This window comes from Cajanus cajan, chromosome 3 (genome assembly GCF_000230855.2).
Source record: "Cajanus cajan strain Asha chromosome 3, NIPB_CcT2T_4, whole genome shotgun sequence".
Taxonomy (NCBI): Eukaryota; Viridiplantae; Streptophyta; class Magnoliopsida; order Fabales; family Fabaceae; genus Cajanus; species Cajanus cajan.
In genome coordinates, this window is record NC_138519.1 from 22,374,474 (window position 1) to 22,402,136 (window position 27,663).

Genomic DNA, 27,663 nt, shown 5'->3' on the forward strand with positions numbered 1-27,663 from the left:
CACCTACCAACGAGCAATGGTGACGTTATTCCACGACATGATCCACAAAGAAATTGAAGTATACGTGGACGACATGATCGCAAAGTCGAAAGACGAAATGGACCATATCCAATATTTGAGAAAATTATTCAACCGGCTTCGCAAGTATCAGCTTAAGCTAAATCCGGCTAAGTGTACTTTCGGAGTTCGGTCGGGTAAGCTTCTCGGGTTCATCGTCAGTAAAAAGGGCATAGAGGTGGACCCCGATAAAGCGAAGGCAATAATGGAAATGCCTCCTCCTAAAACCGAGAAAGAAATAAGAGGATTCCTCGGCAGGGTGAACTATGTCGCAAGGTTCATCGCACAGTTGACCGACACGTGTAGACCAATATTCAGGCTGTTGCGCAAGAATCATTCCGAATCTTGGAATGAGGATTGTCAACAAGCTTTCGACAAGATCAAACAGTGCTTCGCCAATCCACCAGTATTGGTGCCACCTGTCGAGGGAAGACCATTAATCCTCTACTTAACCGTGCTTGATGAGTCCATGGGAGTTGTGCTAGGACAACAAGATGAAACGGGAAAGAAAGAACGAGCCATCTACTACCTGAGCAAGAAATTTCTCGACTATGAGACCCGCTACACGCCATTAGAAAAGACGTGTTGTGCATTAGCATGGGCAACGCAGCGACTCAGGCAGTATATGATTAGGCATACTACTTGGCTGGTTTCCAAAATGGATCCAATTAAGTACGTGTTCGAAAAACCAATAATCACTGGGAAGATTGCCCGATGGTAAGTACAGTTATTAGAATTTGACATCATACATGTCACACAAAAGGCCATCAAGGGCAGTACCCTAGCTGATTACCTAGCACACGGGCCGACCAACGACTACCAGTCCCTTCAGGATGATTTCCCCGATGAGGATATAATGAATCTACAACATGAAGAACCAAAAGATGATGCATGGACCATGTATTTTGATGGAGCCTCCAACATGCTTGGACGAGGGATTGGCACAGTGCTAATCTCTCCACAAGGAAAATACATTCCCATAACGACAAGACTCAACTTCGATTGTACAAACAACATGGCTGAATACGAGGCTTGCGCATTGGGAATCCAAGCGGCCATCAACAATGGTATCCTAAAGCTCAAAGTGTTTGGTGATTCGGCCCTAGTCATCCACCAACTACGAGGTGATTGGGAAGTCCGAAATCCTAAACTGATACCATATGTTGAACATATCAAAGATTTGACGCATCTCTTCCAAAGTGTCGTCTTTGAATACATTCCAAGGGAGGAGAATCAGTTTGTCGACGCTCTTGCTACACTCTCGTCGATGTTCGCCTTGGATAAGGAGCATGAAATGCCCATCATCAATATCCGGCGGCACGATAAGCAAGCATTCTGCCTTCTGATAGATGAAGCTGTCGATAGTTGTCCATGGTTCCATGATATCAAGTAATATTTAACAAAAGGGGAATATCCTGATGCGGCCAACGACAATGACAAGAAGCATATCCGAAGAAGGGCCATGGGATTTCTGCTAGTCGGTGAAACCCTCTACAAGAAAAATTATGACTCGGTCTTGTTAAGATGTATAGACCAAGTCGAAGCTCAAAATATGATCAAAGAAGTACATGAGGGGATTTTCGGCACCCATATCCCCGGGCTTGCAATGGCTAAAAAGATCCTCAGGGCGGGATACTATTGGTCGACCATGGAAAGGGATTGTTACCAGTACGTGCGAAAATGCCATAAATGTCAAGCATACGCCGACAATATTCATGTCCCACCGACTCCACTCAATGTATTGGCTTCACCTTGGCCATTCGCAATGTGGGGCATGGGTGTTATTGGGCCCATCGAGCCGAAAGCATCCAATGGACATAGATTCATCCTTGTGGCCATTGACTACTTCACCAAATGGGTAGAAGCGGCATCGTATGCTCATGTGACCCGAAAGGTGGTAACATCCTTCATCAGGAAGAATATTATATGCAGATACAGTATTCCCGATAAAATCATAACTGATAATGGGTCTAATTTGAATAACAAAATGGTGGAAGAACTGTGCCAAGAATTCAAGATCCAGCACCACAACTCTTCCCCATATCAGCCAAAGATGAATGGGGCAGTCGAGGCAGCCAATAAAAACATCAAGAAAATAGTGCAAAAGATGGTTGTCTCATTTAAAGACTGGCATGAGATGTTACCCTTCGCTCTTCATGGTTATAGGACTTCAGTACGTACATCTACAGGAGCTACTCCATTCTCCCTCGTCTATGGGATGGAGGCAGTTCTGCCTGTCGAAGTCGAGATACCTTTTCTAAGGGTAATCATGGAAGCGAAACTTTCCGAGGCAGAATAGGTTCAAAGCCGATACAACCAGTTGAATCTTATCGAAGAGAAACGGCTGAACGCCATATGCCATGGTCAAGCCTATCAGAGGAAGATCAAAAAGGCTTTTGACAAGAAAGTCCACCCTCGAGTCTACCATGAGGGAGAACTGGTAATGAAGAAACTGCTACCGGCTCAAAAGGACAAAATCGGAAAGTGGGCCCCGAATTACGAAGGACCATACGTGGTGAAGCGAGCCTTCTCAGGAAGAGCATTGATCCTCACGGACATGGATGGAGAAAAACTTCGATACCCGGTCAACGCTGACGTGGTAAAGAAGTACTATGCTTGAAGACGTTGCTTGCGTAGGCCCGCTAGGACGAAAACCCGAAAAGGGCGTCCTAGGCAAAAGTTAGGGCAAAATAAAAAGCCCGCCAGTACAAGGGTACTAGGCAAAACAAAGGCAAATTTATCCCCGCTAGGATACGTCCTAGGCAAAAATTAGGGGCAAAAGAATAACACACAAAAACAAAGCAAGCAACGATCACTTGAACCGAAAACCAAAAGGCGGTTCAAGTGATTATCTTCTAGAAGCAAGCGTCTTGCAGTGTCTACACTCCTGGCTCAGGCATCTCACCCGAAGCGATTAGGGGAACGTAAGAGCAACAATTACAGATATAATTGTTAAGCCTAATGTATATAGCCTACCCTGCCCTGGCCAGCCATTCTTCAGAAATTCCTTTTGTATATCTTTCTGTAAAAAACATTTGTGAATATCAATAAAATATCTATTCATTTCTCTTCTCTCTTGACCATGTGATTATGCCTCTAAATTGGTGTTTCTTTAAAATTGTACGAAATTCCTTTAATAATCGGTCAATAAAGAAAGTGAGAGGGGTTCCTATAAAATTCGTAATCTCCTGCGTAAGAGGCTCACAGAAATCCTCCCTCACGTCGACGACAGAAATTCCTCCAAAAAGAGGAGGATAGGGAGAACCATTCATTTTTCTAAAAACATTAACAAAATAATTAAACTTGCATTTTGTACATCACGCACATTAGTTGCACATTCAAAGACCTTATTACGAGGCAATCGCATAAAATAGAAAAATAGGAAGAATTCTTGTGTATGACAGAAGAAAAACAGAAACAGCCAAAATCAACAAAAAGGCAGAAAATCCAACAAATTGTACAGAATAACTGAGCCTGGAGAGGCTCGCAGAAATAATACTCCCCAGAGACATCTCAGCTTGCACTCTTGGGCCAAATTCCCAGTGAAAGCTATCAGAGCAAGATCAGCAAAATTCCTCAACGGAAGCATGATCGTCCAAAACAAAGCATCCGAGTCGAAGGACTCAGACTTCCTCAGTGGAAGATGGCTTTCCAACTCAAGCGACGAGTGAAGCTAAGCCTGAAGAGGCTTTCTAAATAATACTCTGGGATACATAAGATCCTCAATTCCCATTCGCCTACTCAGAGGCACTCCTTCAAAAAAGGAGAATCAGAAAAGATCAAAATGACAAAATCCCCCAGCGGATAACAGCCTACGCAGAGGCAACAAAACCAAAAAATCAAAAAAGAGCCACCCGAATAAGGATAATCGGGATACTCCACAAACGTCGAAAGGACGTCAGCCAATCATAAGGCACCGCTCACCTCAGAAAGAGCATCTTTGTGTCTACATCCCCAAGGAATCAGAAATTCCCCAGTGGGCACCGACTATGCAATGGAAAGTTGGGACACAAGAACCTATGAGTAACTGCACATCTCCTAGACGGATCCCTGCATTATCCAGCCCTCAGCGGCAGCAAAATCAACAACGACCGTCGAAGCAGCATCATGGACTGTGGAGACAAAATCATCTCAAACCCCTGGAGAGGGCAAACTCACGCTGCCAACGTCGTCAGAAACACGGAGGCATGCAACCCTGGGGAGGGCAAACTGCAGACCCTGGAGAGGGCAAACTCACGCTACTGAGGTTGTCAGAAACACCGAAGTATGCACGAGCCTGGAGAGGCGACGACTAATACTCAGCTACCGACGTCGTCAAAAACACGGAGGTATGCAGCTGCCGAGGTTGTCAGAAACACCGAGGTATGCAACGAGCCTGGAGAGGCGATGACTAATACTCAGCTACCGACGTCGTCAGAAACACGGAGGTATGCAGCTTGATGAGTCATTATTTTCCCTTATTTTCTTACCTTTCTGTGCTTATCTTAATCTCTGATTTGTGCTTAATTGTTTATATTCTGCACTGTTTTCTATTTGGGCTTTAATTGGACCGGTAATTCATATTTTAACTAAATTGAATTTTCTAGATCTTATTATCCCAATTTTTATTTTCAGGGCAATTTAATAATTATTTGGGCTTGGAATAAATTTTTGGACTTCAAGAAGAGCTGCCACGTCATCTGCCACATCACATGCCATGTCACCATTGCACCACTTATGCCATATCAACATTTTATTTTATTTTTCGTTTATTTTTCGTTTTCTGCTGGTGGCTCTTTGTTCTTCACGTTTTCTGGTTGTTTTCTGGTTGATCTTCCTCTTGTATCTGAACATTCACGTTTTGCTATTATTATTCACATTTTGTGTTCTGTTCCTGCTTCCATTTTCGTTTTCTTCTTCCTCTTCTCTGTTACGTTTTGCTTGCATCGCTGTTGCCACTTTCATGTTTTCTTCTATTTTCGTTTCTGTTGCTATTTTAATGGAGGGCTAAATCCCAGGGTTTGGGCCCTTGGACAGAATGCAATCCTCTGAAAGAGGTTCTCTATGCGTTGCATTTCTGCTCCGCTTGATCCTCCCTTGTGGGATCTCTGTTCTGAGGCGTTCAACATCTGAGCCATGCTTAATGACTCTGGGTTGTTCACGTTCAGTATCTCAGGTTGCTTAATCCTGGGGAAGGAGGTCTTGCAAGGTTCACGTTTGCTTAATTCGTGTAGTGAGGTCTCATGTTAGTCTTCGCTTAGTTGATTAATCATGGACTGAACAGGATTATGTTGGACAGATTATTTGTTGTGAACCAAGGAAATCAGAGGTGCATTATGTTCAGGGGTCTGACCTATTTTAATTACTGCAAGTAATCCATACTTCTGCTCGTTTTATTTAACTCGATAATCTGAACCAACCCCCCCCCCACTGTGTGTTGGAACCTTTGACTGAGACAATTGGTCCTTGGGAGACGACCTAGGAGTCACTTCCTAGTACTACATTAATTGTTTTTTTTATTTGACCGGGTACGGCCTCGATCAAATTTGGCGCCGTTGCCGGGGGACCATCGGTTCTTGTCAAAGGTTTTGTGTTTGTTGTGTGTTTTGTGTTTTTGTTAGTAGTTTTAAGTTTCTGTTGTGTTCTGTTTGTTCTTGGTGTTCTTGGTGGTGTGTTAGAGTGTGTCAGTTCCATATCAGTTTCATTTCAGTTTTGTGAGTTAGTTTGATGCTTGCATTTTCGTGTCATATTGCATGTTATGTTGTGTAATTTTGTGTGTTATTAGTCCCTAAGGTCATGCAATTAGAGAACCAATTCAACAGTAAATCAATGGAACAGTAACTTAGTCTGATATTTGGTTCAATTTTTGGTTCGAAATCTGGTTTGGTTTCTGGTGCATTTTGGTTCAAATTCTGGTGCATGTTGGTTAGAAATGTGGTCCGGTTTTTGGTTTGATTTCTGGCTCATGTGGTGAAAAATCTGGTCTAGTCTGGTGCCAAATCTGGTGCGTTTTGTGGCTTGAATTCTGGTCCGTTTTGTAGCTTGTTTGCTCTGTTTTTGGTCCGAATTTTGGTGCATGCTCTGTTCCGGTTGTGCATACTCTGTTTTCTCTCCCTACTAATACTCTGTTCGGGTTCCAATTTGGTGGGAAAGGGTGTGAAAATTGGCTCAAAAGCTGGTGCATCAAGTGGCTGAGAATAGTGCTGAATAGTGCTAGAATTTTCCAATTAATTGTGATTTTTGGTTTCCATAGCTAGACTTGTTATTTTTGTCTGATTTTTTTTGTGGTAACTTCTTTCAACCTATATTTTGTGTAAAAAATAGCTAGGGCACATAGTTTGGTCAAAATTTGGAGATACAAATTTTTAAAAAAAACTTTTTCAGCAAAACTTCAAACGGCCATAACTTTCGCTCTGGTTATCGGAATTAGGCAAACTTTTTTTTCATTTTGTGTAGAAAAAAAAGATCTATCCAACCCACACAGCTACGCCGTGTGGCCCCAGCCAGATCTTCAAAAAAACGTCATTTACTATTTCTTTTGTATTTTTGAAGTTTTATTTCACTATTTTTCCAAACTTTTATAATTTTTAAAAAATAGTTAGGTTTGGAATTTTGTTCTCAACTTTTTTGTGGTAGTGTCTTATGATTTTAGGATGATGTTGGTGCATTAGTTTTGATATTTTCTGAGCTTTCATGGAAATTCCCAGTTTACCCCTACTGTTCACGTGTCCTGATGCATGTGTTGCATGTAGTGCATGACTAGGAGCAACCCTGGATTTTTGTATCGATTTGATCCTGAGATTGATAGGACATTCCATAGATTAATTAGAGAGCATATCATTCCATCTTTAGATAGTGATAGTGATAGTGTTAGTGATAGTATAAGTGTTGCATCTGAACTTCATTCAAGTCAACAACAAAACATGGGTGAACATAATGGACCTCGTGAGAGGACTCTTAGGGAGATGGCTGCACCTGATTTCACTTATGAGACTTTGTGCATCCAATATCCTGAAGAAGATGTTCCTTTCGTGCTTAAAACTGGACTAATTCATTTGTTGCCCAAGTTTCATGGTCATGCAGGTGAGGATCCACACAAACATCTAAAGGAGTTTCATATTGTATGTTCTACCATGAAGCCTCCTGATGTTCAAGAGGATCACATCTACCTGAAGGCATTTCCACATTCATTGGAGGGAGTTGCTAAGGACTGGCTGTATTATTTGGCTCCCAGGTCCATCACTAGCTGGGATGATCTCAAAAGAATGTTTCTGGAGAAATTCTTCCCTGCCTCACGGACCACTGCAATTAGGAAGGATATATCAGGGATCAGACAACTCAGTGGAGAAACCTTGTATGAGTACTGGGAAAGATTCAAGAAATTATGTGCAAGCTGTCCTCACCACCAGATTTCAGAGCAGTTGTTGCTACAATATTTCTATGAGGGGCTGAATAACATGGAGCGGAGTATGATAGATGCAGCAAGTGGTGGAGCACTTGGTGACATGACCCCAGCTGAAGCCAGGAACTTAATAGAAAAGATGGCCTCCAACTCTCAACAATTCAGTACCAGAAACGACAATGCAATTGTTGTTAGAGGAGTTCATGATGTGGCCACTGATACAGATAAAAAGCTGGAGAGTAAACTTGATGCCTTGGTCAGCCTGGTGAGTCAACTTGCTGCGAATCAAAAGTCAGCATCTGTGGCAAGAGTTTGCGGCCTTTGCACATCAAATGATCATCATACAGATTCGTGTCCATCATTGCAGCAGTCTTCTGATGTTAATGCTCCTCAAGCCTATGCTGCAAATATCTACAATAACAGACCAATGCAGCAGCAGCAACAACAAAATTGTGATTTGTCCAGCAACAGATATAATCCAGGATGGAGGAATCATCCTAATCTTAGATGGTCTTCGCAGCAGCAGCAACAACCTTCACCACCATTTCAGAGTTCTGCTGGTCCAAGCAGACCTTATGTGCCTCCACCAGTTCAGCAGCAGCAACAGCAGCAATATCACAGGCAGCAGAATGAAGCTCCTGCACCATCAGCTCCTCAATCTTCTACTTCCGAACCTTCATTGGAGGAGTTAGTGAGGCAGATGACAATTCAAAATATGCAATTCCAGCAAGAGACCAGAGCTTCCATTCAGAGCTTGACCAATCAGATGGGACAGATGGCTACTCAACTTAATCAGGCACAGTCACAAAATTCAGATAAGTTGCCTTCACAGACTGTGCAGAATCCAAGAAATGTGAGTGCCATCACATTGAGGTCCGGGAAACAGATTGACATGCCCACTATAGTACCTCCACCGCCATCTGCACCTGTACCAGTTCCAGTTCCAACATCTGCATCTGAGCAAAATGATCAACCAGTTGGTGTCAAAAATTTTCATGCAGGTGGACCTTCTTCCAGCACCAGTTCAGATTTGCAGCCTCCTATCCCTCTTCCATTTCCTCCTAAGGTGATTCCAACCAAAAAAATGGAAGAGGTGGATAAGGAAATCTTGGAGACCTTCAGGAAAGTAGAGGTGAACATACCTTTGCTTGATGCCATAAAGCAAATCCCGAGATATGCAAAATTCCTCAAGGAGCTGTGCACTCATAAAAGGAAGATGAAGGGAAATGAGAGAATCAGCATGGGCAGAAATGTGTCTGCTTTGATAGGTAAATCTGTTCCTCACATTCCTGAAAAATGTAAGGACCCAGGTACTTTCTGCATACCTTGTATTATTGGGAATAACAAATTTGAAAATGCCATGCTTGATCTGGGTGCTTCTATAAATGTCATGCCTCTGTCCATTTTTAAATCTTTGTCTCTTGGTCCTATGCAACCTACGGGTGTGGTGATACAGTTGGCAAATAGAAGTGTTGCCCACCCTACAGGTTTGATTGAGGATGTTTTAGTTCGGGTTGGTGAACTGATTTTCCCTGCCGATTTTTATGTGCTTGATATGGAGGAGGGATTCTCCCATGGATCTGCCCCAATCATTTTAGGCAGACCATTTTTGAAAACAGCCCGAACTAAGATTGATGTGTATGCTGGTACATTATCCATGGAATTTGGTGATAGTATTGTCCATTTTAACATTCTTGATGCCATGAAACATCCATCTGAAAACCATTCTGTTTTTCGTGCTGAGATACTTGATGATATTGTTGATGAGTATTCTTCTAATTTTCATTCTCTGCATGATAAGAAACATTGTTTTCTGTCTGATCTATATACTTCTCTTGCATGCACTGATTCTGATTCTGTTTTTGATTTTGAATCTGTTTCTGTATCAGATTTTGATTCCTGTCCCAAGAATAATTGTGATTTTGTAACTGATTGTGCATATGATGTTTTGGGTGCTGTACCTCTGGATATTATCTCTTTAGAGTCAGAATGCACTAACCATGTTTCAGGAAGTACACGTGAGTCTGACTTGCAGGTTGAGGTACATGCTGTGGAACCCTTAGTTCCTTCCACTGTTCAGCCAGCACCCATTCCAGAATTAAAGCCTCTACCAGAAAACCTCAAGTATGCCTACTTGGAGGATGATGAGAAGTTTCCAGTTATCATTTCCACCTCCCTTGATGCTGTTCAAGAGGAGAAACTGTTGCACGTTCTAAAAAAGCATAAGAAAGCCATCGGTTGGACCCTGGCGGACATCCCTGGTATCAGCCCATCCACTTGCATGCATAGGATACTCTTAGAGGATGGAGCTAAACCAGTCAGACAACCCCAGAGGCGACTCAACCCTGTCATTTTGGATGTAGTGAAGAAGGAGGTGACCAAGCTTCTTCAAGCTGGGATCATTTATCCTATATCAGATAGTCAGTGGGTGAGTCCGGTCCAGGTTGTCCCCAAGAAGACAGGTCTCACTGTTGTGAAAAATGAGAGGGACGAGCTCATTCCCACTAGAGTGCAAAACAGTTGGAGGGTCTGCATCGACTACCGGAGGCTGAATCAAGCAACTAGGAAGGATCACTTTCCTCTGCCCTTCATTGATCAGATGCTTGAGCGTCTGGCAGGTAAATCTCACTACTGTTTTCTTGATGGTTTTTCTGGTTACTTTCAAATCCACATTGCTCCTGAGGATCAAGAGAAAACCACATTCACCTGTCCCTTTGGCACTTTTGCCTATAGGAGGATGCCTTTTGGCCTATGCAATGCCCCTGGTACCTTCCAGCGATGCATGCTCAGTATTTTTAGTGATTTTCTTGAAACTTGCATAGAGGTGTTTATGGATGATTTTACTGTTTATGGATCCTCTTTTGATGCATGCTTGGATAGTTTGGATAGAGTTCTGAATAGATGCATTGAGACTAACCTTGTTCTTAATTTTGAGAAATGTCATTTCATGGTTGAACAGGGTATAGTTTTGGGGCATATCATTTCTAGTAAAGGCATTGAAGTTGATCCTGCCAAGATATCTGTTATTGCACAATTGCCTTACCCCTCTTGCGTGCGAGAGGTGCGATCTTTTCTTGGCCATGCAGGTTTCTACAGGCGCTTCATTAAGGACTTCAGCAAGAAAGCCCTTCCACTATCCAGCTTGCTTCAGAAAGATATTGAATTTGATTTTGATGACAGGTGCAAGGAGGCATTTGATTGCCTCAAGACAGCCTTGACCACCACTCCTATCATACAGGCACCAGACTGGACAGTTCCCTTTGAGTTGATGTGCGATGCTTCAAATTATGCACTAGGGGCTGTCTTAGCACAGAGGGTTGACAGATCACCTAGGGTGATATACTACGCTTCCAGGACATTGGATGCTGCTCAAGCAAATTACACGACCACGGAAAAGGAACTTTTAGCTATTGTTTTTGCACTTGATAAATTTCGATCATATTTGCTTGGTTCTCGTGTTGTTGTTTTTACAGATCATGCAGCTCTAAAGTACCTGTTGAAGAAGGCTGACTCAAAGCCTAGGCTTATCAGATGGATGCTCTGGCTGCAGGAGTTTGATTTGGACATCCGAGACAGGAGTGGAGCACAAAACTTAGTGGCAGACCATCTCAGTAGGATTGAGAGAGCTGAGGACAGTGCTGATGTCATGCCCATCCAGGATAACTTTCCTGATGAAAATTTGTTGATTATTTCTTCTATTTCTGCTTCTACCACCCCTTGGTTTGCGAACATTGTTAATTATTTAGTTGCTTCTGTTTTTCCTCCCTTAGCATCTAAAGCTCAGATTGATAAACTTAAAAGTGATGCTAAGCATTATATTTGGGATGACCCCTATTTGTGGAAGTTGTGCAGTGACCAGGTTATTAGGAGATGCATACCAGATCATGAGATTGATTCGGTCCTGCAGTTTTGTCACTCTTCCGCACCAGGTGGCCATCTTGGCATTCAGAGGACAGCTCGCAAGGTGCTTGACTGTGGTTTTTACTGGCCCACCATCTTCAAGGATGCGTGGAAGATTTGTAGCACTTGTGAGCAGTGTCAACGAGCAGGAGGATCCCTTACATGGAGACAGCAGATGCCTCAACAGCCCATGCTATTCTGTGAGGTGTTTGATGTCTGGGGTATTGATTTCATGGGTCCTTTTCCTGTTTCTTTTGGTTTTTCCTACATTCTTTTAGCTGTTGATTATGTTTCAAAATGGGTGGAAGCCAAACCCACCAGAACTAATGATGCTCGGGTTGTTGTAGATTTTGTCAGATCTAACATATTCTGCAGGTTTGGAGTACCCAGAGCTATTGTTAGTGATCAGGGCACCCATTTTTGTAACAGATCCATGCAGGCCTTGCTTAGGAAGTATGGGGTTGTGCACAGAATTTCTACACCCTACCACCCCCAGACTAATGGGCAAGCTGAGATTTCAAATAGGGAGATCAAAAGGATCTTAGAGAAGATTGTGCAGCCCAACAGAAAAGATTGGAGTAACAGGTTGGATGATGCTCTTTGGGCACATAGGACTGCCTACAAAGCACCCATAGGAATGTCTCCTTATCGGGTTGTCTTTGGCAAGGCATGTCATTTACCAGTTGAGATTGAGCATCGGGCCTACTGGGCTGTGAAGACCTGTAACTTCTCAATTGATCAGGCTGGTGAGGAAAGGAGGTTGCAACTAAATGAGCTTGATGAGATCCGCTTGGAAGCCTACGAGAATTCAAAATTCTACAAGGAGAAAACCAAGAAGTTCCATGACAGCTTGATAGCTAGGAAGGACTTCGTGGTTGGACAACAAGTTCTCTTGTACAATTCTCGGCTCGGACTCATGGGTGGTAAGTTACGATCTAAGTGGATTGGACCTTTTGTTGTTACTAATGTTTATCCTTATGGTACAGTTGAGATCAAAAGTCAATCCACAGATAAGAGCTTTAAAGTCAATGGGCACCGTCTGAAGCCTTTTCTTAGCAATCCCTCCCTGTTGAATGCAGTGGTAGAGGAGATGTCTCTGCTTGACCCTGCTTCTCTCCCACCATGATTTAGGGAGTCTTCTTTCCCCTTCTCCTTCTTTACTTTCATTGCACTTGTCCAGATTTATTGATTGTTCTAATTGCTCTGATCATCTGTTTGGGCCACATTGGGACAATGTGTGATTTAAGTGTGGGGGGGGGACTGTTTTGGTTACATGTTTTTAGGGTTTATTTGTTATTTTTGGTTTAGGTTTTACGTTTAGTTGTGTTGTTATATATAGTTTTGCATGTTTCTCTTTGATTTCTGGGTTTTGATAGTTTGTGGGCACTTGCTTCACTCTTGGATATGAGTTACTTGATATTCTATGGATTGAAATCCCTGTCTTTCTCTGCTTGGCAATTTGAATGGGATCTCTGTTCTGAGGCGTTCAACATCTGAGCCATGCTTAATGACTCTGGGTTGTTCACGTTCAGTATCTCAGGTTGCTTAATCCTGGGGAAGGAGGTCTTGCAAGGTTCACGTTTGCTTAATTCGTGTAGTGAGGTCTCATGTTAGTCTTCGCTTAGTTGATTAATCATGGACTGAACAGGATTATGTTGGACAGATTATTTGTTGTGAACCAAGGAAATCAGAGGTGCATTATGTTCAGGGGTCTGACCTATTTTAATTACTGCAAGTAATCCATACTTCTGCTCGTTTTATTTAACTCGATAATCTGAACCAACCCCCCCCCCCACTGTGTGTTGGAACCTTTGACTGAGACAATTGGTCCTTGGGAGACGACCTAGGAGTCACTTCCTAGTACTACATTAATTGTTTTTTTTATTTGACCGGGTACGGCCTCGATCACAGCTGCCGAGGTTGTCAGAAACACCAAGGTATGCAACGAGCCTGGAGAGGCGACGACTAATACTCAGCTACCCCGTCGTCAGAAACACGGAGGTATGCAGCTGCCAACGTCGTCAGAAACACGGAGGCATGCAGACCCTGGAGAGGGCAAACTCACGCTACTGAGGTTGCCAGAAACACCGAAGTATGCATGAGCCTGGAGAGGCGATGACTAATACTCAGCTACCGACGTCGTCAGAAACACGGAGGTATGCAGCTACCGAGGTTGTCAGAAACACCGAGGTATGCACGAGCGTGGAGAGGTGACGACTAATACTCAACCTGGAGAGGCTACTCAACAGTTTTCCCACCTGAAGACACTACAAGTCGGAAGGGTGGCTTACTCCCCGAACAATTGGGTCAACTCCTTTACTTGTCAACCGGTACACCAAAAAGCCGTTCGACTAAGTAAAGGGGGGCAGCTGTAGACCCCTAAAATTGTCCGGGTCAGAAATAAAGCTCGAAGACTCTCAAAGACCGAAGGAAAGTCAGCCTGAAGGACTCCTGGAAGACCCTAGGATGATTCTTTGTAGGTCTAGAAGTCTTAGAATAGCTTAGAATAAGGGTGTGCGAGGATTGGAGCTCAATACACCCTCCCAGAGGTTCAGTACGGCCGTACTGAGCCATTTGAACTGCAATACGGCCGTACTGAACTCAATACGGCCGTACTGAAGTTTTTGAACTTCAGTACGGCCGTACCAAATTCAATACGGCCGTACTGTAGTTCAAAAACCCAGTACGGGCCGTATTGACCTCCCAGGCTGTATTGCGCCTCAATCCTATAAATAGGACGTCATTGGCACGTCCTTCCACACTTTTTACTGATTCCTCAACCCTCCTGCTGAGTATTCTTGGGTTTTTGAGCTTTTCTCTGCCCTAGATATCTCTCTGGGAGTCGATCCGACGAAGTTCTTGAGTCATGAGCCATTAGCTTGAGATTCGAACAAGTCGAAGGGAAATCTCTTTGATTTCCATAGTAAAAAATTTTGTCTTTAGGGGAAAGGAGCGAGTGGACGTGTAGTGGGAAGGAGCGCCTGTCGCCACCCGGCCCGAAACGGGCTTTCGGCATTCGCGAAGACGGTCGAGCTCGCTTTTATTTTAGTTTTGAAAATGTATTGGATTATTAGAACGACTTGTTCTCAAACTGAGACCTTGTCGATCTTATCCAATTTATTTATTAAAAGTCTCACTAATCCATATTAATCCCAAGCGGGACCCTCCATGGATTAGTGGTTTTCATAAAAGGAGGGTTCGTGGAGTCGCCACCAATGTTTTACTCAAAACATTGGAAAAAGGGATAAGGCAATTGATTTAAAAATCAACTTTGGCCACTACAACCAGAGTTGGGTAAGGGAGTCGGTTACGCGTGGGGAAGGTGTTAGCACCCCACGGCGCCCCTTTCGGGTTCCCTATGACAGATTATTTTCTAAAATAACAGCGTAAAATTACTAAATTACCCCTATTTATTCTAAACAATTATGAATTGACTATCTACATGACGACAGTTTAAATATGCACACAGAAAGCAGTAAAAGGAAGGATTGAAGGGAAACCTCTTGAAGCGTGCTTTTTATAAAAAATGAACTGGGAAGCGTTTTGGCGTTCCCTCGCTCTACAAGCCCGCTCCTCGCTCTCCTAGAACAAAATTTTAACTAAGGGAAAAAAAGATTTCCCCTCGACTAGGTTCGATCCTCAAGCAAAATGGCTCGGGGCTCAAGAACTTCGTCGGATCAACTCTCCGAGTGATTTCTAGGGCAGAACACTGCTCAAAAACCCCAGAATACTCAAGGAGAGGGTTCAAACTATGTTGAAAAGTGTCCAATGACGTCCAATTGACGTCATATTTATAGGGAATAGGCGCAGTACGGCCTACAGGGCCAATACGGCCGTATTGAAATTTTTGAACTTCAATACGGTCGTATTGGAGTTCAATACGGTCGTATTGAAAGTCAGAAATTTCAATACGCCCGTATTGAGTTCGCAGCGGTCGTATTGAAGTGTCAATACGGTCGTACTGACTTCAGTACGGCCGTATTGAAGCTTCAATACGGCCGTATTAAGTTCAGTACGGCCGTATTGGGCTTTTTCCCTCCACTTCCTTATTTCTAGCTATTCTAAGACCTCTGGACCTACAGAGAACCCACCCAGGGCCTTCGAGGAGTCCTTCTGGCTGATTATCCTTCAGTCTTCGAGAGTCTTCAAGCTTTATTTCCGACCCGGACAATTTTAGGGGTCTACAGCTGCCCCCCCTTTACTTAGTCGGACGGCCTCTTGGTGTATCGGCTGACAAGTAAAGGAGTTGACCCAATTGTCCGGGTATTGTGCCGACCTTCTGACTTGTAGCGTCTTCCGGTGGGAAAATGTTGAGTAGCCTCTCCAGGTGGGTGCATACCTCGGCGCTTCTGACATCCTCGGTAGCTGAGTTTACCTTCTCCAAGGCCAACTTCACTCGACGCCCGAGCCGGAAATTGGACATCAACGCGCCTCTGATGACGCTGATGGTTGAGTACCGCCTCTCCAGGCTTAGCTTCACTCTTTGTTCGAGCCGGAAGCTAAGTACCTTTGTGACGACGGTGAGCGGTGTGAGTTTTGCCTCTCCAGGCCTTGCTTTGCTTGTTGCCCAAGCTGGAAGCTGTAAGTACCGTCTCTCCAGGCTTAACTTCACTCTTTGTTCGAGCCGGAAGCTAAGTACCCTTACGACAACGGTAAGCGGTGAGTACCCCTTTTCCAGAGATAGCTTCGCTCATTGTCCGAGCCGGAAGCTGCATACCTCCGTGTTTGTGACGACGGGGGTAGCGTGAATATCTCCTTTCCAGGGATTTGTGACGATTTTGTCTCCACAGTCCACGGTGCTGCTTCGACGGTTGTTTCTGATTTTGTGCCACTAAGGGCTGGATAACGCAGGGATCCGTCTAGGGGATGTGCAGTTACTCATAGGTTCTTGTGCCCCAACTTTCTATAGCGTAGTTGGTTTCCACTGGGGAATTTCTGATTCCTTTGGGTGTAGACACAAAGATGCTCTTTCTGATGTGAGCGGTGCCTTATGATTGGCTGACGTCCTTTCGACGTTGGTGGAGTATCCCGGTTATCCTTGTTCGGGTGTCTCTTTTGGTTTTCTGATTTTGCTGCCTCTGTGTAGGCTGTTATCCACTGGGGGATTTTGTCGTTGATTTTGATTAGCCTCTTCTGTTAGGCGTATCAGCTTGACGTTCAATGATTGGCTGAGATCCAGATTCCACTTGGGGAATGATCATCGATTTTTATTTTCTTCTCCTTCTGCAGGGATGCCTCTTGAGTAGGCGACTGGGGATTTGGGGATCTTATGTATCCCAGAGTATTATTTAGGAAGCCTCTACAGGCTTAGCCTCACTCGACACTTGAGTTGGAGAGCTATCTTCACTGAGGAAGTTTAAGTCCTTTGACTTGGATATTCTGCTTGGGTGATCGTACTTCCATTGGGAATGTCGTCGATCTTGTTTTGATAGCTCTTGCTGGGGATTTTGAGTCCAAGAGCGTGAGTTGAGGTTTCTCTGGGGAGTATTATTTCTGCGAGCCTCTCCAGGCTCAATTATTTTGAGATGTGGGGGATGAGGAGTATTGTTTCGGCAAGCCTCTCCAGGCTCAGTTATTCTGTGCAAACTGATTGTTGGATTTTCTGAATCTTTGCCTTTTTTATTTTTTGGCTTTTTCTGTATTTTGCCTTTTTCTTTATGTTTTTGGCTTTTGCTGTATAGAATTTAAATTGCTAGAGAATTTTGAATTCAAAAGTGGCAAATTTCATTAAAAATGATTTTGTACAAGAAAAATTTGGGAAATGGGGCTAAGCCCAACCAAACTAGTACATGAAAAAGCACTAAAACAGAAGCCAGTCTTCACTCCTCTGCTGGCGGGTCCTGTGGCGAGTCCGGGAAGCGGCGATGCATCCAGACGGAGAGGTTGTCGAACCCCTGCACCAAGGTATCTAGTCGAGCATCGGTACTCTGCTGCCATGTACCGACACTATGCTGAAAGGCATCGAATCGCGTGTCGATGCTCTGCTGAAAAGCATCGAATCGCGTGTCAATGCTCTGCTGCAGCGTGTCGAAGCGGGCGTCAAAGTATCCCCTGTCCGACCGTGACGTGCTAGCCTCTGGCTGCGGGGTGTCGCCTCCCTCCAAGTCGAGATTGTTGAGGAGGTCGTCGAAGGTCTCGAGGCCATCTACTCGCACAAACCCCCCTCCTGGCGATCTAGCGATGATCTTCATGTTAATCAGGGTGGAGGCACCAATCAACTTTGGCGCCAACGCCCCTGGCTCCGCACCATCGGGACATCCCCATGTCTCCGCCAGCTGTGAGAGGAGTGGGGCAACCAAGATGTACCCCTGTCTGGACTCTCCCCCCTCTCGTATCCCAAACTTCTTCACGTGCTCAAGGAAGAAATATCCAGGGTTGGCCTTCCGGCCGGTGGCCATGCAATATAAGGCCAGCAGATCCGGTCGTGTAATCGACTCCTGACTCTTGGACCTGCCATGAATGGTACTGGTGAGGATCTTGTGACAGATCCTAAGAGCAGTCGGGAGCCGGGAGCCCTTCACCCCTGAATGATAATCCCGTCGGCCAGTGAGCAAACTCCACATCTCAACCGGAGTCCACTGATCAGGCCACTCGCATATGGCATCTCGGAAGGCCAGCTGATCAGTGCGGCTGAAAAACCCTGCCTGGACGTTGAACTCGTCCAACGTCAACGTGCGGTATCCTTCATTCATCCAGAAATCCACCGCGCAAACATCCTCCCCATAGCTGTTAGTCGACTCCGTGACGCCGACTGTGGCCAAGAACTCCTTCGTGGCCGTCAAATATAGCTGGGATGGTGGATTAAGGACAAATCCCCATCCTATGGCGTCGAAGTAGTTCCTGACATCGTTCTCCAAGCCCACTGCTTGGAGAAGCTCAAAGTCGAGCACTCTTGACGGCTCGATGGTGAATGTCTCTATGAGCTGCAGCCGGTCTCGGTGTCGGTCTGTCATCACACGTCTGGCCGGGGCTCTCTGCCTTTTGCGAGAAGATTCCGCCATTTCCGATAATCTCTCTAGGAATGCACTCACAAGCAAGGAATGTGGAGAATGAAGAAAGGTATGCAAAATGAGAGAAGGGAAACCTTTATTTATAGGCAAAATTCCGCCAATACGGCCCGTATTGGATTCAATACGGCCGTATTGGCCTTTCCGTTGATGTACAAAATTTACAACCAATACGGACCGTATTGGGTTCAATACGATCGTATTGGGATTCAATACGATCGTACTGGATTTTAATACGCCCGTATTGGAGTTGAAACGTTGTGCTTAACGTTAACTTCAATACGACCGTATTAATACCAATACGGGCGTATTGGATTTTTCTGATTTTATGAATTTTTTTTTTTTTTTTTTTTTTTTTTTTTTTTTTTTTTTTTTTTTTTTTAGATAAACAGAGAATAAGTGATCTTCTAGTACACCTATCATCTGTATGCATGTATGCAAATGAGATGCACCTAATTCTATTTGATTCAGTTTTTCAAAAGAATTAATCGATTCGTTCTTTGTTTGGATCTTGCCATTCCTCCATACAGACTGTGCTTTGCCGATTTCTGTAACCGAGGAACGATGCGTATTTGATTTTTGGTGTTATCAACCAAATGATTCTCCCTTCCTTTAGAAAATGTGTCAACCCTCTTATTGACCACTATATCTCCATGTTTCCACTAGATTATTCAAAAATCGTTAGGGACAAGAGAGAAAAGAAGGAAAAGGTATATTTTCAAAAGTTTGTGTTTTAGAGGGGATTGTTTTATTTTTGAAAAATGGATTTTGTAAGAATGGCTGGCCAATGGCAGGCTTATTGGGTTTAGGTTTGTTCGATTAAACACTCATGAAGTTAAGCACATCTTTGTTATTAATGATTGTGTTTTGACAACTTGGATAGCTTTTCTTGAGCCTCTTGTTGAATTCGATTGATGGTACCATCATGGATTTATTTTGTTTTTCCTTTTTTGACGGCCCTAACTTTTGCCTAAAACACCCATTTGTGATGTCTTAGCGGGCTTTTGTTTTTGTTCATTATTTTGTAACCCTAATTTTTGCCTAGGTCACCCTTTTGTGGGATTCCTAGCGGGTCTTTTGCTCTTATTTTGCACAGTCCCCTTTTGGGTTTCCTGCCGAGCTTATTATCTTTAGGATTTCTTTATCCATGATGGCATTTATTGATGCCAAGAAAAGGTGCTCCAAGCTGTCATGCACATTTCCACATAAAAATGATGCGGGTTTATTGATTATTAAGACGATTTTAACCTCACTTATGTTTATCCAAACAGGGTTAAATGACGTGGTTTAGAATTTTATGGTAAGCAAGAAAAGAATCAATAAGAAATTAATGAAGAATGATTTTATTATAATCGTGATGGAAACATGTGCCCTATCGAGGCTCGGGGGTCGGGCTGTCCCCGAGGAGTGATCTCTAATAGTCACTGAATTTACACATCCCTTTTAGAAGGAAAAGGACACTTGATGACGACGACCGGCCTTGACGTTTGTGAACCCGCCTTCTTAAAGATCTGGCTTAAAGAACGTTGAGAAGGATCTTGATTCCTCTTCGTTCTTTGACTTTTAACAGGGTTGTATCCTAACCCTTGTTTCCCCGGATTGTCCTTGATAATAGGTAGCTCCGGGATTCCTTGGGAGTACTTGCCCAATCCTTGTCCTGGCAAGTATCCGTTCTTTGTGAGCATATGGGCTACCTTCTTCATTTCTCGGGGAAACGTTTCAACATTGGCAATTTCCAATGCTTGGAAGGCGGTTTCCAAAGCTTCCTCTGCTGCATCCACATAAGGTATGTTGGATGGCTTGCTGATGAGTATGTCATCTTCAGCTTGTACAGTCACCAGTTTGTCACCCACAATGAATTTGACTTTTTGATGGAGCGTAGAGGGCACAGCTTTCGCATCATGAATCCAAGGTCGGCCTAGGAGACAGCTGTATGCAGGAGTAATATCCATCACTTGGAATTCGACGTTGAAGATGGTAGGTCCAATTTGGATCGGAAGATTGACTTCTCCCACCACTTCTCTCTTAGAACCATCGAAAGCTCGAACGATCATGTTGCTCGGGCGCATTTGGACTCCCTTGATTGCCACTTGATCAAAAGTTCTTTTGGGCATCACATTCAAGGAAGACCCGTTATCCACCAAGACTTTTGCGATGTGGTACTCCTTGCACTTTACAGAGATGTGCAAGGGTTTGTTGTGATTAGGTCCCTCGGCGGGGATTTCTTCATCGGTGAAAGTGAGGTGATCATTAGCCGTGATGTGGCTAACAATTCCCTCAAACTTGTCTTGGGAGATGGTATGCGACACATATGCCTCGTTCAAGACCTTCAACAGAGCTTGCCGATGCGGTTCGGAGCTTAGGATCAATGACAACAAAGTGATCTTTGCTGGTGTCTTGTGAAGTTGATCCACAATGGAGTACTCGCTTTGTTTGATGAATTTTAACAGCTCATCAGTCTCCTCCTCGGATTCTCTATCTTCCTCGGTTTTCTCCTTTTCTTTTCCTTTATTCTTGGGAGCTTTATCGTGCAGATCTTCGGGAGTGTAGATCCTGCCACTCCTAGTCATGCCCCCAAGTCCAGCGATGTTGGAGATATCACTGCCGGTAGAAGTATGGATGTCGTATATCCATGGCACAGCCTTATTTGATTCGTAAGGGAAAGGTCTTGGAGCGACAATCCTTAACGGCGTGGGGCCTTCCCCTTTTTCAATCTTGACTACCAACAACGGCGTCGTCGTGTGTTTGCTTTGCGTAGTTGTTGGTTTGCATTTTATCACAAATGGCGTGCGATCCATTCTGAACATACACATCGATTAATTCTTTCTTTTTATTAATCTTTATTATTAATTACTAGGAGAGATAAATGCAAAATGAATGACTAATGAGATGCAAAGGCGATAAATCTCAAGAATTCGATTTTATTCATTGAAGAAAGTGTACAACTTTTATACAATGCTTTGAAGCAATTTTTTACAAAAAGAGAAAAGCCGGTAGAAACCCACAGGCGGGTTCATACGTCGTTGCCATTCTTCTTCGGCTTCCTCAACATGGCGTGCCATTGCTTCAACTTGCAAGTGGACGGCTTGGCTCATATCATCACAAGTCTTCTGAGCCTCCTTCGCTTTCTGAATGTGATAGTTGATCATGGCCTGCAGCTCGTTCAGCTCGTCTTCGGCTCGATCCTTCTCCTCTTGGAGTTTAGCCATTCGTGCCAATCCTTCCCTTTCCTTTTTGCGGAAATCGGAAAGGTTTGCGGCTTGTCGTTGAGCGACTTCCCGCCATTTCTGTGCGTCGGATCGAGTCGATAGCAAGTCCTCTTGCATGTCCCTGATCAACTGTGCCTGCTTTGCATGTTCGGCTTCCAGGTGCGCTATCTTTACGCTGACTTCTTGGAGTTGACTACTCGGTTCAATTTTTTGCATTTTGGATGCCCGAGTAGTCTCCTCATTGAGGTTAGCACACTCATCCTTGAGCCGCTCTATCTCGTGGTCTTTCTTCTTGCATTGCCTTTGAAGACCGTCAATAGTAAAACTGGATTCTTCATTTTTCTCTTCAAGAACTCTCATTTGAGCTCCCATAATTTCCAGTTTTTTGGTCAAGGCGTCGACTTGTTCTTGCAATGCCTTCCTTGTTGCTGTGGTTGCACAAGAAGTGGATGGTTGAGGCACCACCCTCTTGCTCCTCCATTCCTCATAATCAATGGAGACGGATACCCGAGGCTTTCCAAGTTCGAGATCTCCCTCATAGGTTGGTCTCTCCCACGCTCTTATGACAGAGTGCATATCCCTTTGATGTTCGGAATCATAGGAGAAACACGACCCTCCAAGCTCCTCTTTAGCAGGAATAATTTGGGTCCTCATTAGTTGTCTCATAACCAATTTAGGCGAGTAGGCTATGCAACCTCTGAGGCCCATCAATGGTATGCTTGGATAACTGCCGCATTTCGTCAATATATGGCTCGGATGGAACCAAGGGCAAACCCATGTGAAGTGATTAATGTTCCACTGTTCCATCTCTTCCTTCCACTCGGAAGCATATCGGCGGCGTACGGGGATCTTGGAGAAACTCCTCAATGGATCGGGCAAGGTCCCCATATGACTAGAAGCATAGAAGTGTGTAATGCCCCATACATACAGCAAGGAGGTGCAGCATCGAATGGTTTTCCCTTGCTTCTGTTGAGATAAATGAACAGAGAGCAAGGTGTCGGCAAGAATGGCAGGCACGGGACTCTTCATGTGTACGTCCCAAGCGAAGAAAGCGTCCATTGCAGCATGGTCCACTGTGTTAGCGTAGAAGGGGAAAAGGATCATCCCAAATACGGCTAATGCTAGAGTCTTGTTGAAAGCTAACCAATCTCCCTCACCAGCCAAGGAAGAAAGGTGGTCTTCAATCATAGCAAGCTTCCAACCTTTAACATTGCCGTTCCCCACCAAGGCAGCTGATCGTGATGGTAATTTGACCTGAGTGGCAACTCTCTCCACGGCCACATGGTTATCATGAAAGATATAGACCCCAGCTGATTTGGGCCATCGTAGCATGAGCTCGTATTCCTCGAGAGTAGGAACTAGGTCAAACTGGGGGAACTCGAAACAATGTAGATCGAGACTCCAAAAGTGGACCAATGCTCTCAGAAAGGATGGATCTACACAAATCTTCATCAAGTCGAGAACTCGTCCATAGGATTTTTCAAACTCCAAACGAGCCTCTCGTGGCATCAAAGTACAGAGGTGATCCAATCTCTCGGCACGGTATAATAAGAAGTCCACTTTCTTCAATTGCCCTTGCACTCCCCTAGATCCCTCCATGATCTACAGTAAAATGCATGATATGAGATGATGGAGATGAATATGCATGCATAGTGTTTATTTAACTAGGCATTATCATGTTTCTTGGGATTTTCCTAACATGATGCATGATATTGCTTGGTTTGGGTAAATATTATTTTTTGTATTTTGTATTTTTTTTGGGTGAAAAGGGAAACTGCCTACATGAATGTGATGAGGGTAGATGTCAACACCATGCACTAGAAGATCCTTATTTCTATTTATTTTTATTTTACTAGGAATGTTGTATGTTTAAAAAATGCAAATGTATGCTCATACAATGTCACATAGTCAATGCACAGACAATTCACTCATCCACGAACAGTCACGAGCAAATTACGAGGTAGGGGTCTCCTGCAGAAAAGTGCATATTCAAGGAGGATCTAACTGTTCTCACTTGGTCAAAGGCCCCCAAGGTGCCCCCATTATAGGGACCCAATTCCTCTCGTCGTAGGTCGATGGAAAGCTCCAACGCACCGTCGGACTCAAGTTCATGGTTATCACCTTGAGTGATGCTTTTCGACAACGGTCTCATAGGCTCCTATAAACCCATCAACCGGCCGTACTAACATCCACTCCCTATGGATTACCACTCATGCCCCCGGGTATAGAGGGAACTGTTGTGTGCAAAGGTTTGTGTACAGTTTTTATTTCAAACAATTGCGTAAATTTAAAAATACAACAGTTATTAAAGCCAAATAGATAAACATGTTATCATACAAGTGAGGGGTAATGAAGTAATTTTAACTATTATTTGTTAAAAATAATCTGTCACTAAATGGGACTGACTCTCGAGGCTTCCCCAGTGGAGTCGCCATCTGTCGCCACCGGCCCGAAACGGGCTTTCGGCATTCGCGAAGACGGTCGAGCTCGCTTTTATTTTAGTTTTGAAAATGTATTGGATTATTAGAACGACTTGTTCTCAAACTGAGACCTTGTCGATCTTATCCAATTTATTTATTAAAAGTCTCACTAATCCATATTAATCCCAAGCGGGACCCTCCATGGATTAGTGGTTTTCATAAAAGGAGGGTTCGTGGAGTCGCCACCAATGTTTTACTCAAAACATTGGAAAAAGGGATAAGGCAATTGATTTAAAAATCAACTTTGGCCACTACAACCAGAGTTGGGTAAGGGAGTCGGTTACGCGTGGGGAAGGTGTTAGCACCCCACGGCGCCCCTTTCGGGTTCCCTATGACAGATTATTTTCTAAAATAACAGCGTAAAATTACTAAATTACCCCTATTTATTCTAAACAATTATGAATTGACTATCTACATGACGACAGTTTAAATATGCACACAGAAAGCAGTAAAAGGAAGGATTGAAGGGAAACCTCTTGAAGCGTGCTTTTTATAAAAAATGAACTGGGAAGCGTTTTGGCGTTCCCTCGCTCTACAAGCCCGCTCCTCGCTCTCCTAGAACAAAATTTTAACTAAGGGAAAAAAAGATTTCCCCTCGACTAGGTTCGATCCTCAAGCAAAATGGCTCGGGGCTCAAGAACTTCGTCGGATCAACTCTCCGAGTGATTTCTAGGGCAGAACACTGCTCAAAAACCCCAGAATACTCAAGGAGAGGGTTCAAACTATGTTGAAAAGTGTCCAATGACGTCCAATTGACGTCATATTTATAGGGAATAGGCGCAGTACGGCCTACAGGGCCAATACGGCCGTATTGAAATTTTTGAACTTCAATACGGTCGTATTGGAGTTCAATACGGTCGTATTGAAAGTCAGAAATTTCAATACGCCCGTATTGAGTTCGCAGCGGTCGTATTGAAGTGTCAATACGGTCGTACTGACTTCAGTACGGCCGTATTGAAGCTTCAATACGGCCGTATTAAGTTCAGTACGGCCGTATTGGGCTTTTTCCCTCCACTTCCTTATTTCTAGCTATTCTAAGACCTCTGGACCTACAGAGAACCCACCCAGGGCCTTCGAGGAGTCCTTCTGGCTGATTATCCTTCAGTCTTCGAGAGTCTTCAAGCTTTATTTCCGACCCGGACAATTTTAGGGGTCTACAGCGCCAAAAAGCCTCCTAACGTTGTTCTGAATATATAAAAGCCCGCTTCGAAGGTTTCTTTCTAAATCCTTTCTTTTACTGCTTTCATTTATTGCTCTTTGATTGTTGCATTGCATGTTAGAGCTTTCATCATGTAAACATTTTATCTATAATCGTTTCTAATAAATAGGGGTAATTTAGTAACTTTATACTATTATTTATGAAATAATTCGTCATAGGGAACCCGAAAGGGGCGTTGTGGGGTGCTAACACCTTCCTCGCACGTAACCGACTCCCTTACCCGACTCTGGTTGTAATGGCCAAAGTTGATTTACGAAAATCAATTGCCTTATATCTTTTTCCAATGTTTTGAGTAAAATATTGGTGGCGACTCCAAGAACCCTTCTTTTTACGAAAACCGCTAATCTATGGAGGGTCCCGTTTGGGATTAACATAGGTTGGTGAGAATCATTTAATAAGTATTGTTAGTTCGATGAGGTCTCAGTTTGAGAATAAGTCGCTCTAACAATCCAACACTTTTCCAAAACTTTAATAAGAGTCCAACCATCGTCGCGAATGCCAACGTCCGTTTCGGTGGGTGGCGACATACATACATTGTATAGTTTGATTTCTTGTACCTTGTATATAGTAGATACTTGTATAGGTGTATTTTTCCTTTGTATTTGTGAGACACTTTCTTTCTTTATTTTAGGTTATCCTTTATGAATTTAGGGTATGTTACTTGGAGACTTTTGCTCCATTTGACCTTGTATTAAGGGTCATTCATTCTTGTATTTTTCAATAGTATAAGTGGGGTGACAAATAGCAAGGCGTGTAGGTGCAACTAGTAATTGGTCTAGAATTGGGCCTAGGCCAAATTTTACATATTGGGCTTGTTTTACTCCATATTTTCCAAGGAATTGATTTAGCTAGGTCTCACCATCATATGGTGAACCTAACTAAACTAACTCAAAGTTTTTGGATTAGATTAAATATGGAAAGAAGCAAGTGGGCCACCTAGCTTGGTTCATTGGCCGGATTGCTTAGTTTCTCTTGCACACTTGGGAAACTTGTGCTACAAGCTTCTAACTTAGCTTGCTTCCCAAGCTTCTAAGTTAGAAGCTTGCTCCATAAGCCTCCTAAACCAACTAGGATGGTCAAGACAAGCTAACCATGGTTCTCTACCATGTTCTTCTACTTTTTCTTTTACGTTTTCCCTGTTTCTGGAGCTATTTCTTCATGTTTTGCTTCTTCTCCATTTATGTTTTTTCTTTGCTCTTCTCTTCTCTGGTTGTAGAAACTGAAATGAACCTTTATATTTGAAGAATACAAATTTCTCACTTCTTGTCCTTCTTCTTCCTTGCCTTTTCGCTTCTATTTTTTTTTTGTTTCTATTTTTGTTTTAATGGAAGGTTGAACCCTTGGGGCTGGCTCCTTGCTGTGGGTTGTAATCTCTATTTGAGGTTGGATACATTTTTCATATCTCTGTTCTACTTGGTCATTCGTCATTAAATCTCTGTATTAAGGTGTTCATGCTTAATGAGTTGTCCTTCATGCCACAGTTGCTTAATCTGTGAGAGGTTCAATGTTGTATACGTTTGCTTAATTCATGTAGGGAAGTCTTGAGTAAATCTTCTCTTAGTTGGTTAACTCAGATGGAATAAGGATTAAGTGGTTAATAGAGTAATCTCATTGTGAACCAAGGATAAGAGAGTTACAATCCAAATCAAGGAGTCAATCTATTTTACTTGCTGTATTACTGAAAAATTTGAACAAACCCTCCCCCCACCACTTCATGTTTAAGCCTTTGACAAAGACAAATGGTCCTTGGGAGATGACCTAGGACAATATCCTAGTACTGCATTTAATTGTTTTATTTGACTGGATACAGCTTCGATGAAATTTGGCGTCGTTGTCGGGGACCATAGGTTCCTGTTAAAGGGTGTGTGTTCTTTGTTTTTGTTGTTTAATGTGTTCTATTGTGTGTTTTTTGTTTTTGTTAGTAGTGTAGTGCTTTAGAGTCTTTGTTATGTTATCTGTGTTTTTGGTGTAGTGTCTTAGTGTATGAGTTGTGTGTATCAGTTTTGTGTATCAGTTTTATAAACCAGTTGGTGTATCAGTTGCGTGTTTGTGTTTTTGTGTCCCACTACATGTTATGTTGTGTATTTATGTTTTTTATTATCCCCCAGGTATAGCAATTAAGCCAATTGAAGAATTCGTGCTATTCATGCAACTAAGAGAAGCAATGGAACAGTAAATTCGAATTCTGAGTTGTATATTGTATGGTATACTCTGTTTTCAATTCGTGCATACTTTGTTTCAATTAGGGGTGCTCTATTTTCTCTCCCTACTACTCCTCTGTTCGGGTTCTAAAATTATGGGAAATGGTGTGAAAATATTGCAAATCTGGTGCATTTCATGTGGCGGTGAATAGTGTTGAATAGTGCTAGAATTTTCCAATTAATTGTGATTTTTGGTTTTGATAGCTAGA

General features: G+C 43.3%; 1 protein-coding gene across 1 annotated transcript; it reads left to right on the forward strand.

Annotated features, from left to right (window-relative positions):
* Positions 1-5,686: 5,686 nt before the first annotated feature.
* LOC145955676 (uncharacterized) lies at positions 5,687-13,463 on the forward strand. The gene has a single exon (XM_083070669.1). It carries the CDS (start codon positions 6,792-6,794, stop codon positions 12,462-12,464), a length of 5,673 nt encoding a protein of 1,890 aa, XP_082926795.1. The 5' UTR covers positions 5,687-6,791; the 3' UTR covers positions 12,465-13,463.
* The last annotated feature ends 14,200 nt before the right edge of the window (positions 13,464-27,663 follow it).